The sequence below is a fragment of the Nymphalis io genome, chromosome 20 (assembly GCF_905147045.1).
Source record: "Nymphalis io chromosome 20, ilAglIoxx1.1, whole genome shotgun sequence".
Taxonomy (NCBI): Eukaryota; Metazoa; Arthropoda; class Insecta; order Lepidoptera; family Nymphalidae; genus Nymphalis; species Nymphalis io.
Genome location: NC_065907.1, coordinates 3,155,694 through 3,173,481, shown reverse-complemented (window position 1 = coordinate 3,173,481; position 17,788 = coordinate 3,155,694). Strand labels below are relative to the sequence as shown.

The 17,788-nt window shown below is 31.5% G+C and overlaps 2 protein-coding genes across 2 annotated transcripts in view; one reads left to right on the top strand and one right to left on the bottom strand.

Moving 5' to 3' along the window:
- The window catches only part of LOC126776503 (synapse-associated protein of 47 kDa), a 187,407-nt gene that overhangs the window by 54,672 nt on the left and 114,947 nt on the right, over positions 1-17,788 (top strand). The gene's annotated exons all lie outside the window — the stretch shown is intronic.
- Positions 232-17,264, bottom strand: LOC126776495 (organic cation transporter protein-like). The gene is made up of 5 exons (XM_050499064.1): positions 17,188-17,264; positions 8,050-8,498; positions 5,101-5,508; positions 4,519-4,762; positions 232-3,633 (listed from the first exon to the last, which is right to left on the bottom strand). Exons 2-5 carry the CDS (start codon positions 8,445-8,447, stop codon positions 3,199-3,201), a joined length of 1,485 nt encoding a protein of 494 aa, XP_050355021.1. The 5' UTR covers positions 8,448-8,498; positions 17,188-17,264; the 3' UTR covers positions 232-3,198.

The window sequence follows — 17,788 nt, the reverse complement described above, 5'->3', positions numbered from 1 at the left end:
AATAAATTACTAAATAGATGTTTAATTACTATTATTTAAAAAATTAAGTTATGAAAGTCGTATTAATGTTTGTGAAAGTCGTTATGACCGTATGATGGATGCATTATTCTTCTTATCTATCTTCGTCTGCTGTTCAGAAAAATCGAGTAATCTTGTATGCAAGATTTTTAAAAATTAATTTAATTATAATTCTTGTTATTAAATTTTATTTTCAATAACCACTATAGCGTATCACACAGAAAAGATTCTTTAATGTTATCTAATAGCATTTCCAACAAATAATATATGTACTTTCCTAGTCACGAATCCATCTTTTAATACACTCTATACGAGAGATAGATATTTGCTATCATTGTTTTATATTTTAGGTAGGCGGAAGTGCAAACGGACCACCTAATGGCAAGTGGTCACCATTGCTCATAGACATTGGTAGTGTAAGAAATATTAACTCATGCCATCGCCACCAACAATTGTATTGCTGTTTAACGGTAGAATATCGGAGGAGTGGGTGGTATCTACCCAGACCGGCTTGCACAAAGCCCTACTACCAAGGAAATGAAAAGAATAATTCTTTTAAGTCATTTCGATTGATGATAATTTTCATAAATCACACATTTATCACGCTGCATTGTACACTAATAAAATGTCTTTTTTTTTAAGTAATCGTTAGTTTAGGTGTTTTAATTTTATTTATATAATTTAAAACAATTAACATAAACAAATATATGATACATTATCTTAAATTAATTTTGTAGGCGTTAATCGATTAACAATTATGTCGATATTTCTTGTTTCAAATAGATAAAACAAACATTTGAACAAATAGATTAACAATACAGTTTTTTATAATTTATCTATTTAAAAAAAACATTTTCATTTCAGATTTAATAAAACAAATGACCAACTGTTTCATAAAGCAAGATTGTATCTCGTAATAACATTGTTTATCTGAAATGTCTCAGCGAAAAGGCCGAGATGGCCTACTGGTTAGAATGCGTGAATCTTAACCGATGATCGTGGATTTAAATCCGGGCAAGCACCACTGAATTTTCATGTGCTTAATTTGTATTTATAATTCATCTCGTGCTTGACGGTGAAGAAAAACGTCGCGAGGAAACCTGCATGTGTCTAATTTCATTGAAATTCTACCACATGTGTATTCTACCAACCCGCATTAGAGCAGCGTGGTGGAATAAGCTCCAAACCTTCTCTTAAAAAGGGAATTATTTGGTAGTATAAAATAGAACTTGTTATTGTGTTGTTTATTTTAAATATTTAAAATGTACGAATAATTTCATTGGCAATGAGAGTGCAAAAACCGTCAGTTCGTTGTCAATCATGTGACTTACTCATCAGCTTAGCTTACTCACCCTCACAGCGATACAAAGTATTAATATTTAGCGGTAAAAATGATAACTGTTTGGTGTTTATCTACAAAATACAATATTTATTCATGCTTGGAATGAATTGAGAATGACTTTAAACATGACAAGCTCGTTGTATTATCGTAGTTCTGATGTTGGCACTGTAACAAAACTGTTCATCAACATATTGATATGTTGGTTCGAGAATGTGTAGTTTGAACGCGTTAGTCCAAGATCGGTCAGGAGCTGTCAATCAAATAAGTTAAGAAGCGTCAGCGAACCCACAAGAGCCGGCCCTGAAGGGTTCAGGGCTCTTGTGGGTTCGAAACATTAACGCAGAGCGCATGGCTGTCAAATGTTAATTGCGTCGGATGTGTATATGTAATATTAATGAGGTACAGCGAGGTCGCTTAGACGTCTGCCATGGTTTGAAGTTCGGAGTTAGGACTCGCTGTTTGATGGCCGATATGGAACAAGATCGAATTATTAATTAATAGGTTTGAAGTTGTTTTCAAGGCCATCAGGGGTTTTACTGGACAAAAAATATAGGGATAAAAGATACGTAGGAAAGACGTATAGGAAAAAAAGATGACGATATCTACTATTGGAAAATCATGTAGTGCCGTATTGCATTAGTGCATTGCAGTGTCGCGTATTATATACGATTTTTTTGATTATGAACTAATTTAATTATGCTTGTCATGAAAATGTGATAAAAGTCCTTGCATTTATCTTAACATATTTTGTATTTTTTTAGTATATAACACATGCACCTAAAAAGAGGGTTTAATGTATGTAATATATCACTTAACGTGATAATTATATAAATGCAAGATTAAGATGCGAGCGAAACTGCGTGAATACTTTTTATTTGCCGCTTCTATAGGATTTTAGATGCAAATGAGTGTATAAGTACTTTATAAGTACATCGTAATTCCAGCATTGTGTACTAGATGGCGATATATAATAAATGCAATATTTTACATCGCGATGACAAGAGTTCTTATCTGTTTAATATAGATTAAGAAAGTTTTTGAATTTATTATGGAAATCAGTGCCATCTAAGTGCTATATTTTATTTTATTAAAATAGTGCGGTCAAAATAATGTACATCCTCACGATTTAAGGGAACAAGTTCTTCAATGAGAAATTGAGAATATAACCTTTAAATTTATCGCAACGATTGAGATAAATTAAAAATTACGTGCTTCATAAGACTATTTTGAAGTATTTTCATTTTATGTTTTATCAATAAGTTTCATATAGGGCAAATAAGGATATATCATACATTATTTATACGGAAGAACTTTACAAGGTGTAAAAAGTACGTTTTATATGCTTTCGTATATCAATAATTTATACAATTATGTAATATTAAGGTTTTTGATGAAAATGTTTTTTTTATTATCACCTAATCTTCATTGAAACTCTTTTCTATATTACGTAAGCAATACTGATAACCGCTGCGATAAGGTTTTCGCGATATGGTCCAGTGGATCTAGTAAGTACTTAGTACTTATTTATCTTAACACAAGTTTAAATTCTGTGTCTGCATTATCAACAGATGAGTTTGTTTACAATTTATCTCGTGCTTGATATCGTTAGCTTTATCCTTCCTTAGTACAAAAAGAGAATTTTGCACCGGGATTTTCATAAGTACTTATATAGTTATTACGATATTTCTCCTATTGTAGTATATACAGTCTTAAGACTATTTAAAAATTCTGGATTAAATTTGACAATTAAGTCGAGGCTTGTTGTTATTTCCAATACCATTTCCAATAAGTTAATAATTAATTATTATTATTAAATAATATCCAATAAGTCATTATATTTATGCGGTGTCTTTTACCTCCTTTAAACTATCTGGCAATACCGTGCCTTTGGTCTCTGGAAGCAATAGACAAAATAGCGCGGCAACGATTGGCGCCAAACCGAATATAACATTCGGCATCCAGGGTATGGTTGTGGATAAATTTGAAACAAATGGAGCCATCATAGATCCCACTCGCATTGATGTCGAACAAGCGCCCATGCCCATGTTTCTAACGACAGTTGGAAACAATTCAGACGTATAAATATAAATGCATGTAGTGACAAGTGATACACAGCTGATGCCAATGCAGCCTAATGATAAAGTTACCCAGAAGGTATCTGGCATTACACCTAACGCTAAAACACAAAGCCCTCCCAAGGTGAAGAAGCTGATGACTACCAACTTGCGTGCGAAGTGTCTCAGCAGCCAAATGGAGATCAAGATCGACGGCACCTGTGAACGAAATAATTATTTTATTCAAATGATTATCAACATGTATTGTTACGTTATCGTACTGTGTACATGATAAAGTAAACACAAAATATTATTTTTGTTACCTTTATTTGTTTCAAAAAGTTTCTTTTGGAATACTTTTCAACTGCTCTTAAAATTAAACTTTACTGTTTAAGTTTTAAAAAGAGTTTGCTAATTCTGATTTTAAGTGCATTATAATATACCGTTAGTAAAAACAGAGACAATTTAAGACAAATATATGAAGATATACTTATTTTTATTTAAAAGCAAAAAAGTAAATGTATACTTTAATTATGTTTGTGTGACTGATTTTGTTCATGGTGGTCAAATTTAACAAACAATAGTCAATTGTACAGGACAAACTCGTGGTACACACATAGGTCCACACTCATAACCCGTAAGGGTCCAGGTGCAGGACCAGTGACTTTACATACTTCTCAAAGTTATAAGGTTAACCTGTCCGAATTGTTAACATTGTTAACGTTAATTTTTGGTCTGCTACTTATTGGCTAAGATTCACACGCCAGCCAGCCTTCGGTGAACGGAAAACATCGTGAGGAAACCTGCATGTGTCTAGTTTCATCGAAATTCTGCCACATGTGTATTCCACCAACCCGCATTGGAGCAGCGTGGTTGAATAAGCTTCAAACCTTCTCCTCAAAAAGGGAGAGGAGACCTTAGCCCAGCAGTGGGACAGTGATAGGCTGTTACTGTTTACTGTTACTTATTGACTGGACCTAGGGTTTGAACCCTGTATCTTAGGACTTGAAAATTTATTAAGTTCGACCGACAATAATCTAAACAATGAAATTGTGAGATTGCCATGACAAGTTGCGACTAATAAGTATTCATTTATAATCTTACCTGAATAACTCCCATTGCCCCCACAGTCAAAAAAGGGTCTTGACTAGTTTGGCTAATGTACTGGTTGAAACCGTAGTACGTCAATCCAGTGATCATCCAAATGATGCAAGAGGTCACGGTCTTAATCAGCATAGACCCTTTGAATAAGTCAGCGTAGTTCGGTTTTGTGGCTGTTGATTCGGATTGAATGTTTTCAGACATTCTTTTTAATGTTTCTTCTACTTTAGAAGTTGGAAGACCATTTCTGAAATTATTAATATAATTTTGAGTAAGCATTTCGAGCACGTTTGGAAAATATGTATACATTGGTAGCAGTTTTTTGATTGAAATAATTTGATAAGATTAAATATTTTGCTTTTAAAATTAAACTATATTAACGTTTAAAATATTTGTTAAAATTATCTTGTACACGTTATACTATCTACAATATATGTAACATTGTATATATATATGCAACAAATTCGATTCTTTTCTAACCTTTTTGGTTTTGATTTGCTTTTAGGCACTTACTTTCTATAAGAATATCTAAATTTTTTTACTCATTTTGTTAAACTAATGTTTACTAAATTAATTTACACTTACAACTTTGCAGCTCTTGTGACAAGTTTCGTTGCCTCATCAACTTTACCAACACTGACGAGCCATCGTGGCGATTCCGTCAAAACGAAAAAGTAGCCTAGATAAATAACTGATGGTATTGCCAAAGCCAAACTGTAATCGTTCCAATTTCTATAGAAATATGCAAACACTGGTATCAATATGTAACCAATGATGAATGGCATTTGAAAGAGACAGCCGCATATTTCTCTGTAATTTGATCCAACAGTCTCCATAACAATCACGAAAGATATAACCATTGTTCCCGCCGATGCGGCTCCCAGTAGAAACCTTAAGACAGTAAAGGTTATATAGTTAGGTGAAAATGGAATACCGAATCCAACCGCGACGAGTGCAACGACTGACACTAGAAATGTATTTTTTCTTCCGTATCTGAAATTATAAAAAAAAAAAAATTATTAAAAAAAACAAAATGTAATGTAACGACGTTACTTGTTAACATAAATAACCACTACAGCTTTACTTAACTCGAATATATAAGCAATATTGCATATCAATTGACTGACATATGCAATATTGTTTATAATAATTATAACATTAACAAGAAATGCGCATCAAAATAGTGCCATACCGTAAATAGAGTTGTAACATTTTGCGATTGAAATACAAAGAACTCCCGATACCATAATAAAACTATGAAAAATTATACCTATGTCAGCGGCTTTTTGTAATGTTTTCATAATTGTTTCATAGCGTTTATTTAACATTATTCTTGTTACATACGATTTAAAAGGATTTGATTTAATCATTTTTAATTATAATGAAAACATTTATTTACATGAAAGCTTAAATAAATACAAATAATATTAGACTTAAATTTAATTTGATTTAAATAGTATTTTAATTTGATTTAAATTTATATATATTAATAGTTAAGTTATTTTGGATATATTTATCATAGTCTAATAAAAAACGAGACTATAATATATGATTTATAGATATAGACTTCTATGGGTCCATTTGTTATTAAGGCCCTTAATAGAAGACGGAAGTTCCGTCTTTTCTGTGACAGGTGAACTCTTTCATAATTATTATCCCAATATTGAGGAATTATTAAAATTATTATTTTTTGTATATAGATATAATTTCATTCAGCTTTTTTTATTCTTAAAAATAATTTTTGTTTTGATCACGTGTGTACAGAAATTTCAAGTAGCGATTTTGTCTTATCAAAGAAATATGATAGTAATCTTTAAATTCAATTGTCAAAGTTTATCTAGACTACGCAACATACTAACCACTTAGTATTATCTTTTATGTTCGTAAATAAAAATAACTTGAAATATCTTAATATCAATAAGTTCGATCGATCAAAATCGAGTCGAGATGGCACAGTGAAGTACTAGTTCAAACCACTACCAGCAACACTTTTTTATATGCTTAATTTGTCTTTATAATTTGTTGGTTTGTTGTATAATATGAGGCTTGCGCTGAAGTAGCGTAGTGGAAAAAGCTTCAAAAATCATAAAAGGAAAGAAGGTCCTCAGCATTAGTTGTAGTATTTGTAAATGTCTTACATCCTGTTACAATTCATATTTATTGAGCCAATGTAATGGTCGCTGTAATTAGATTGTTTTGGAAATGTACGCTTATTATTATTATTTTGTGGTGTCCGAAATTATCCTCAAAATTCACAACTACAGCAAATGTTTATCTGATGTGCTTGACATATGTGAATTGCTTATCTTTTTTTTAACAATATCGAAAATCTAATCTTATATTTACAAAATATAAATAAAATATTCTAAATACCAGATAAAATATTATGCAGTTTGACAGTTCAAGATTTAACCTGGAGTGGTTTTGTCTGAAATATTATATCGACGACTTCCTGTCGTGACAAAAGTGGATATTTCAATCCTTTATTAGATCATAAGCGAGTGTTAACACTATCTAAAGGGTCTACAAAACTTTTTGGTTATTACTAATTGTTGATATTAAGACAAGACATTGACAAATAGGTAGCTTTGAGACTCGATATAATTTCAAGTCAATATGGATCTGGAGTACTATATATTTAAGTTAGGTTATTAAGGCCGTTCAGGAAAAATGACTGTCTGAATATATTTTTTGACTCCACTGGTTGGATATAATTATTCAACCAGAGAATGTTAATTGCGATTTAACTGGATGCAGCTATCGTCATGCTATAATTCCAAGCAGACATTATTCAAATAATGAAGAACCTAATGCAATTCTTTCAATGTTTATTTGTTTGTTTATAATTCATTTCGTGCTCGGCAGTGAAGACACCGCGGGGCAATACACAAGTGTCGAATTAAATTCTGAGAATTTACACTTTAATAAATGGGAAAAACCCAAAATATGTTGTGATTTTATATCAACAGTTTAAAAAAAAGCGTTCAACACAATCAAACGTATATAATATTGCAGTTGCGTCTCAGTAGAATAATTCAGTTTTTTCCTGTTATTATCTATTTTAATATATGTATGGTCGTCCGTTGTCGGTTCAAATGAATGATTTAGAATTCCTATGTCTCAATTATCCTTAACATCTTCACAATAAAGATAATATAGAATCTAAAAATAAGTGTATCAATTACGACTATAGGCACCTAAATATTTTTTGATTAATGATTTATTTTATTTTCTATTTATACGAGGAAAGTACATAAAACAATCTTCCTCGTTTTTCTTATCCGCATATACTAATGGCCATACCCTAACAAATATAAACATTTCTTAAACCTCTGCTTTATAAAACTGGTTAACTCACAATTCAAATCGGAATCGGAATACAAAAATAGAAAGATTTCATATTATGGCAATAGAATAACGAATAAGTCCAAAGATTAATAGTTATATTAATCATTATTTAAATATAAAGAGCTTTTTATATTTTTATCTGGTAACACTTTAACACAGTTTCATATACACGATGCATTTATTTACCTGTCAGAGAGAAATCCAAACATGATGCTGCCAATTAAGACGCCAAATTGCAGCACCATCTGAGTGAAGCTCGCCAACCATCCTCGTTCGCAAACCAAATCCCATTCGGATATAATCGTATTCTCAAACGGAGACGTATCGTATGAGTACTCCACACAACCATCATAGCATGTCATATTTTGGCCAACACTGGTCGAATTATCGCCGAAATTCGAGCACCAATAAATCAAATTTGGTGTGAGAAATAGAATAGCCATTTGTGACCATGCTGAGGATAGCTTCACTATCGAAACCGTAACAAGGACTATGAACTGCCATTTTCCAAATTGTCCGATTAAATCTGCTAAGCCATCTTCTTTCTTGATTTGGGCGGGTTGCGTTATTATTCTTTGGACCATTTTTAGTGTTATGATGCGGAGTTGTTACTTTTATGCAGTCATCGTTGATATCTGCAATAATAAATATTTATCTAAATTTATTTACGTTATATACATATGCACGAGACCAGCAACTATCGAAGACAGATAATATATGATAAAACTAATCTCGAAAATAACTTAAATTATAATTTTGGTCTTTATAATTTTAATTATGCACCTTTGAAGTTTAATGTTAGTTTATAAATGTTATTCATACCTATTTAACTTTTAAATACTTTTAAAAGTTAAATAGGTATGAATAAAGCAGTCAAAGAGTTTTTAAAATTATAAACTATTTTATAAGTAATTTAATAAACCTGCATATTATATGAAATATGCATACTTTACTCGTTTTACTGATATTTAAAACCCCGAACTTTTATTTACTGAAGTCCTTCGCACGCAGTCATGTAATGCAACAGGCTAATTAACCGCGAGCTTAATATATTTTACGCTTTAAAAGTTATTGATTTTATTAAAGAATAGGTTTAAGATTATGTTATGATGGTAAATAAAACAAAATAAATGTAAAGTTATATTATACTCAAAAATATTTCTTTGCAATAATAGCGCCAACAAAATTTTTGCTACATATTATATACTCTAAAACTTAAAATTTTATAATAATGTATTAATAACCTTAAAGGAAGAAAAAACCTCTTAATCAGCAACACACCAATCAAACAATCTCGATTTATTTTTAACAACTATTCACACACATTTTCCTTTAAATTTGAATGACTACCTTCAAATTATAGCCCATTTAATAAAAATAATTAAAATCTTACTAACCACATAGCTTTTATGTAATACACATACAATTAGGATATTCCATGGTCCATACAACATCGTTGTTTAACAACAAAGACGGGCTCTAATTTAAAACCAACATTTTGTTGTTGGACAGAAAGGTAAAGCAATTAATTCATTATTGGCGCGACTTGTGATTTGTGAAATTTGTTGTTAGGATTTTTAAGAGTAATTTAGTAAGTAATTTACTTCTATTTGTATGATTTGGTGTTCTATATTTAAAAAGACCAATCCAAAGTTTTTATAAAATCAGTTTCACTGATAAATATACTATATAACATCTACTAAGTCGAGAAACTTTCTGTTTTGTGAAGTCGGCTTAATATGATTAATTTTGCTAAAGCACCTATTCATTTTTGGTCTGGTTTGAGTATTTAATATTGTATTTATTACAATACGAATTCATTTACATAAAGTCAATAATAATATATGTAAAAATAAATGAATCATGTGCAATTATTTATAATTATTCAATTATATACGGTCATTTTTGCTATTTGAAGTGGAAACGTATCGACCGCGTCATCGTAGGTCGGTTTCTAAAGATATGTCACATCAAAATATCAGCAGGTGATCGCTACTAGACGGTAGCATGCGAAAGCGATCCCGTGGCGCCCCTCGTTAAGACGGAAAGGGTATCGCTGGTTTTTTAGTGGTTCGGGGCGCACTCGGCGCCTTGGACATTGGCGAGCCCCACATACCCCCCCACTGTTTCCGTTGGGGAAACGCGAAACGCGTTTTTCCAGCGTTATAAAAAAAGTGATCGCTACTTAAGTTAAAGCAATACAATAGTCAAGATATATGTCATATAACACAAAACTGCCCGTGGGTATACAAAGGTTATTTCTTATGAGAAATTCAGTTACAACCATAAGTTTAGAAGCTGACAATGATAACTAGATTATTGAGGTAGAGTAAGGTAGAGTTGAGTATTGCCAATCAAAAAGCAAAACCTCTTCTATAAAAATTCTTCTATAAATTCTAATATTGAATAAAAAAAATTTAATTTGACTTTAATATTCCCATAAAGACGTTACTCTGGTCATGTCTTATTGCTATCACATCGTATTATGGGGTGACATAATTGGAAGAGCTTTTTGTGCACACGCTTGAACATTGTATTGTCCTTTGTGCGGTATTGTCTGTTAAGATTAACCGTGAACGTAAATGTATATAATGATAAAAAAATAATAGACATACAACTTATTGTAACAAGCGCATAGTTCTTTATGATAGTGGTACTATACTATATTTATTATTGTGGTTGTATATATGTACATTACAAATCAGATTAATTGAGATTTAAATTAGAATGTAAATAAATATGTAAATGGTAACTGTGACTGTCCAACTGCTGGGCTAAGGTATTCTCTCCCTTTATGAGGAAAAGGTTTGGAGCTTATTCCACCACGCTGCTCCAATGCGGGTTGGTTAAATTCGGTAAAATTAGACAAATGCATTTGCTCACGATGTTTTCCTTCACCGTCAAGTACGAGATAAATTATATACACAAATAAAGCACATGAAATTTCAGTGGTGCTTGCTCGGGTTTAAACCCACGATCATTGGTTAAGATTGACGCGTTCTAACCAATAGGCCATCTCTGCATGTAAATGGTAATGATATAAATTGAATAATTAGGTATTTCAAAAGCAAGCGAATCACACCGTGCAAATATTGTTTTTTTTAATTTCCTTATTACTTTATAGTATCTTCATTGTCAGTATTAATCCAAGAATTAAATATGTTAACTTAATAAAATTTAATTATATAGTAAATAATGTATATGACGTCTCATCTGCATATCTTTAAACAAATTCACAACCTGAAGATTGTATGCTCAAATGACTGATAATATTAATATAATTAAAATGTTAAAGTCAAAAGGACAAACAATATTTATTTATTTATAAAAACGGCATATTCCATAATAGTCATTATAAATCATTGAAACTTGTATGGAGACTCACTCGGAAAGGATTTTTAAAAAAATTGGTGACCCGTGTTGTATACTTAGGATTGCACTGAATCGTAGTTAGAAGTAAAGTTAAAAACTTCTCATTGTTGGGTAAAAGCCGCTCCTTGAGGGGAATGTTTGTATCCAATCGACTCGTTAGAAAATGCTTTCAGCATACGCAAAAAATTGGTGGCCCGTGTATACTTAGGATTGCACTGAACCGTAGTTAGAAGTAAAAAGTTTAAGCCATTAAACATCTCATTGTTGGGTAAAAGCCGCTTCTTGAGGGTTTTGTTATTTCACGCCTAAAACCACCGTGCTGCTCCATTGTAGTTTGATTAATTACTACTCTGCGAATTACGAGACGAATTGTACAATTAAATTGAGCACACACCGTTGCCAGGTGCCCAGTTTAAAGCGAGGGGTCACCCCGGATTAACTTACATAGCAGGTAAACTATAAAATATCATCTTTAATGACCATTTTAATTTCGGTTGTTTCGTCAAGATTATAAAATAGAACTACGAAAACGCTATAGCAATTACTTACTATTATAATGTTTAATTCAATAATTTTATTAATTACAACTACCAGACCTTTTTATTACTTAATACATTGCTATTTTATTATGCAAGTACTGCATCCATAATATGTTTTCTTACTCTCCTTGACTTCATTTGCTAGAAGCATATGCAACGAAAGATTGTTGCAGGGAAATGATTCTTGACCGTTATATCAAAAACAAATCAAAATGAACTTTATTGGAGGGTTTTAGAAGCACTTTTGAATTGTCAATTGAAAAAAATAAATTAAATAAAAGCAATGCTGTTAGGAATGTAGATCTCATCGCGTGAAATCAGCAAAAAAATTAGTAGTTGCTTTTTTAACTATCAAATTGCTCAAATCAACAACGATTACTATTACATTTTGTATCCTGCAAGCAAATCAACAAAAACGAACTCCATACTTTCTTATCATTCTATAATAATATTATTGGTGTATTATTTAGTTTTTCATATGAACATTTAAATGTTTTTATTTGGCAAATGTTAACAAGTCAAGATATTATTATGTTAACGAATACCTACCCAAAAAAGGTGTATAGATTTGGCGGGGTTTAAAACTTGGGGCTGTAAGTTATCTTTATATAACTCTGCTCTGTTATCGAGTAATTCGTAGTTACAAATAGTACAACATCTTACGTAAGTCTATTGTATCTACAAACCTCTCAGTTAAGGATTTAACATCTGATGTGATGAAATGGCAAGCTACCTTCTAAGAAAAATAATTCAACAAATGGGAGGAGAGCAACTTTCGACCAAATAAAAACTTTTTTTGATGTGGACGGGCAAATGGACCACCTGAGGTCTCCACCGCCTTAACCATTCCTTGCGTAGCCAATGTGCCACCGACCTTGGGAACTAAGATGTGTCCCTTCTACCTATAGTTACATTGGCTCACTCACCCTTCAAACCGGAACGCAACAATATAGTATTGCTATTTAGCGGTAGAATATCTGATGAGTGGGTGGTACCTACCCAGAGGGGCTTTCACAATGCCTTATCACCTGAAAAAATCACCATCAAAACGTCGCTAGTCTCGGGAACTAAGATGTTAAGTTATGCTTTTAATTCCACGGGCTCATAAACTATTCAACTTGAAATACTGCAAGAAATAGTATTGCTATTTGGTTATAGAATAATTAGTGAATGGATGCTACAGAGACCGTTTAGAACAAAGACCACCATAAGTAAAATCGCTCTCGAGTAATCTAAATTAAATAGTCCATTTTATAATTTACGAGAAACCATTTTATATCGACTGGTAATCGTGGCTTCCTAACGTGCAATCGTTATTGCATCATATAAAAAAATCAATAATTGGAAATGAAATTTATTGCAAGTTTTTATTATTCGTTTTATAATAACTTTTTGAAGAAAGACGGTTTTAATTGGTTATTTGATGGCATGGTATTGAGTCACCTCTGTCCAAAGATATTGGCAATATCAGAGGTATACCTCACCAAAAAAATGGCTATAGCCAATTTATAGATCTGTGGTAGAGCTGTTTTGACTCCTATCCCCTTAAAACCCGAATATTTATGAGTAGTATTGTATGGATGCAAAGTTTTGGGTATACAAAGCTTGAAAACTTGCGGCACTTCAATGCCTTATCAGCCCAAGTTCCTTTATTTGTGCGTACGTATAATTAGTGTTAGGACAGAAATAGTGTACTAACCGCCTGTATAATCTTTTGTAATCGAATTTCTTCGCAATTTAAGGTTTTTGAACAGTAAGTATTCCCAAGAGAACGTGGCGGCTAGCCGTAAAATTTGGCCAATTTGACAGCTCCTTTCCATGAAGTGTACACGCTTCGATCCAAAAAAGCTAAAGAAAATTATCATATATATACACATAAAAGTATTTAAGCCGAGATGGTTAGAACGCGTGAATCTTAACTGATGATCATGTGTTCAAACCCGGGCAAGCACCACTGAATTTACATGTGCTTAATTTGTGTTTATAATTCATCTTGTGCTTGACGGTGAAGGAAAACATCGTGAGGAAACCTGCATGTGTCAGATTTCACTAAAAATTCTACTACTAATAGAATACTCCACCAACCCGCATTGGAGCAGCGTGGTGGAATAAGCTCTAAACCTTCTCCTCAAAAAAAAAGGAGAGGAGGCCTTAGCCCAGCAGTGGGACATTCACAGGCTGTTACTGTTACTGTATTTACGTATGGTGTTTTATGATAATAAGTTTAGATATTTTTATTTCGTTTATCTCCAATTTGATATATCATTGAACTTTTCATAAATAGAAATCAATTGCAACATATATTTATATATATGAACATAACTTTGAACTTCTAACATTTAAGCTCTACATCCATTTCATATCGCATCCTTATATGGTAACTTTATTCAGAAACACCATACTTTCCAAATTAATTCTTCGTTCTTGACCTGCAATGGCTCAATGATTTCGTTATAATACTAAATTTACACTGAATTTAATATTATAACGAAATCATTCATATAACCTTATAATTATTTCATAACATTCATCCAATATCTTATTTAATAATTGCATTGAACGCAATTTGATGTGTTTTTTACGATTGGTTAATTATCTTTCGGTAATATTTATTTAATGTTGTGTATTTTAATTCGGAGTAAAAATAACTATAATTTGTTTTTATGTAATCCTAAAGTTTAGATTGTTATTTTGCCTGGTAATAAAACGAGCAAGTATATTGATATAACGTAAATAAAAATTATAAATAACATACACAAAAGACATCAAAGTCTTTATAGAAACAATTATAAAATAAAAACTGTTAAAATAGGTAAGTGGAAGAGCATATGGGCCACCGGGTGGTAAGTGGTCACCAACGTCCATAGACATTGGCATTGTAAGAAATGTTAACTATCGCTTACATCGCCAATGCGCCACCAACCTTGGGAACTAAGGAGTTATGTCCCTTATGAGTGTAATTACAATGGCTCACTCATACTTTAAGCCGGAACACAATACACATACGTATTTGATGAGTAGGTGGTACCTACCCACACGAGCTCGCACAATGCCCTACCTTTAGCTCTACCTCTTCTACATTACAAATTGTAATCTATTACATGCACTTTGAACCGTGGGTATTAATTTATTATACACCATGCCTTGTAATTTTTATTTAAATTTGTAAATTAAAAAAAAACACTTATTAATGTCGAATGCGACCTCAACTCTTTAAAACAAACTTCGAAACAAATTCAAATCTTTTTTGTTTAAGCTGTAATATTACTGGTTCAAATAAGTATAACTTGAATATAAAGGGTTCAATAACCGGTCAAATTAAACAAGTTAATATAATAAATTTATCAATTGACCTTATATGATAGATAAAAAATAATATTGATGTATAAAAAAACACAGAGAAGCTACGAAAATTGTCCGTTTTTTTGTACATCTAACGAAACTGTGTTTTTGAGGCCCAACGTTGGGCCAATAAAAACCTACTCTTAAATGTTCATTCAAGAAATTTTCAGTAACATTCCGGAGTTTGGATGTTGGTAGAGTTTACATTTCCGAACGAGAGAGAACGTACAACCGTTGTTCCTGTCTCTGAACTCTTTCCAGTTCTGTTTAATTTGTCCCCTGTATAGTGTATCCTTACTATTCTGAAAGAACAAACTCGAAACTCACAAACTCACTCGAAAGTTAGTTGTCTACATTACACGGGAGAATAATTAAGTGAGTTCTTACAGAACAGCGTTGCAACGCCGTTAAGCGGTGGCGGTAAGGTGACAGTACGACGCCGGTTTGGCGCAAAGTCTATTTTCACCTAACTTCCTGTCCAGCGTAGTTGAGTAGTTAAAACGTGAAAAACTAATAAATAAGCAAAGTCACTTTCGCATTAATAATATTAGTTAGGATATCATATACTGAGGAATGCTTGACAGATCATCGTCATCAGTGATTTTCAACAATGATTTCACGAAAAACGTTGTAACTTATGTAAGCTTAGAACGATTTAGTAATAATAATTATTATAATGCCGAAACAGCCTGTGAATGTCCCTCTGCTGGGCTAAAGGCCTCCTCTCCTCATTTTGAGGAGAAGGTTTGGAGCTTATTCCACCATGCTGTGCCAATGCGGGTTGGCGGGTTGGTGGTTATAATAATATAACTAGAATAAGGGTCTACGTATAACGTTTGTTTCGTAATATATATAACTCTATCGGTTTACTCGGCACACGCAAGTATAGCTCACAATCATCATGATTTTACCGACATCTTCAACGAACATTTTTCAGCAAGTTTGCACAAAACCTTAACGAATTATGCACCTAAATCCTTCTTATAAATCACTGCCTATTTATGAAAATCGTAGTTAGATATTTTTTGAGTTTATTAATTTCAAACAGACATACAGACAGACGCGGCGTGGAGACTTTGTTTGCGTAGTTGGAATATTAAAATGTTATTTTAATAAAATAAAAAAAGAATGTTTTAAAATATAAAAAAAACATTTTTTAATTACTTATATGACGTATTTGATCATCTATTCGATGCAAATTTATAAATAAGTGCATAGTGAATATTTTAAATTACATATATAATTTAGTGTTTTTTTAGTCAAATTATTCGAAAGAAGTTTCTGTAAAAAAACTTAATTATTTAAGAGTTTTAACTGAATATTTAATACACGAGGCACAAATACGAATAAATAAAATTGCGTCATTGTATTCGACTGAACATCTAAACTTATATTATAAGGAGAAAAGGTTTGATGTTTTTGTATGTTCGTTTATAATAAATGAAATCAAAATCTACTTAATACTATACTACTCATTTTAAAATGTATTTCAAATACAGAAAGCTACATTGTCAGCTAGTAACATAGGCTATTTATTATTTTTTTGCTAATTACAGATCCCTACGAAAATTATAATAATGTCACCGTAAGTATCAACTTTCTTCCTGTAAATGTCATTATTGGCGTAAGAAAGATAATTATTTGACCCGGACGAAGTCGGGGCGGGCCGCTAGTTTTTTATAAACGGTTTGCCTTTAAGTATTATTTTTTTTTTAATTGTATCTTAATAAAGATTAATTATTAATGTGCATTTAAAACGTTTTTAACATTTTTGTGTATTATCTCGTGACAAAAAAAAACAGACAACAGTTTTCTTTTGAATTATAAAACATTTTAATTTACGGACTAGTTCAAATGATTGTTAAATTAAAATTACTTTACAATAATAAAAGTAAAATTATTTATAGTACTATTACTAAACAGTAATTAATGAAAGTTTTTTTTTTTATTCAAAAATGTAAAATATATTAATCGAATTACTAAATTGTTTCAAATAATGTTATGCGATAATTAAAAAAAAGAAAAATATTTTGAACATAATAAAAACGATAAATTAAAAATAAATACTCACAGATAATAAATAAAATATTAAGCACTACAAAGTATCAATAAAAAAAAGGCAAGCCTTCCGAACAAACCGGCCACGACACAATCACTGAGGTAGAGTTGTTTCCAATTCACGTGTATGTTTTTGTTACGGCTAAACTAATATCATCGACTTAGACATAAACGACTAGTTCGTCAAAAAAATGATGTAATTAAATAAATCATGTTAATTAAATAAATCTTGTATATATTTCGACTGCTTTTTCTATAATGCGCTATTTAAATAGATTATCTTAATTGTATAGAAGTGGAAAATCATTAAAATTGTACGCAATTTTCTGATGTAAACTGCAACTGTATAATAAATATATATTTATAGTATTTACGAGTTTTCGACAGCTTTGCAATTTGGTGCGAGGTATATACCGATCACAGCTGAAGTATTCACCGATGGACGAGAACATCCTTCAGAAATATTTCCTTACAGTTTTTTTTATTTGACAAGTCTCTCAAGTTTAGTATTTGTGAAAATCATACTTATAACTCTTTATACTATAATTTCTATATATACACAAAATTACAAAATGTATGCATGTAGCATACATTTTGTAATTTTGTTATATAGT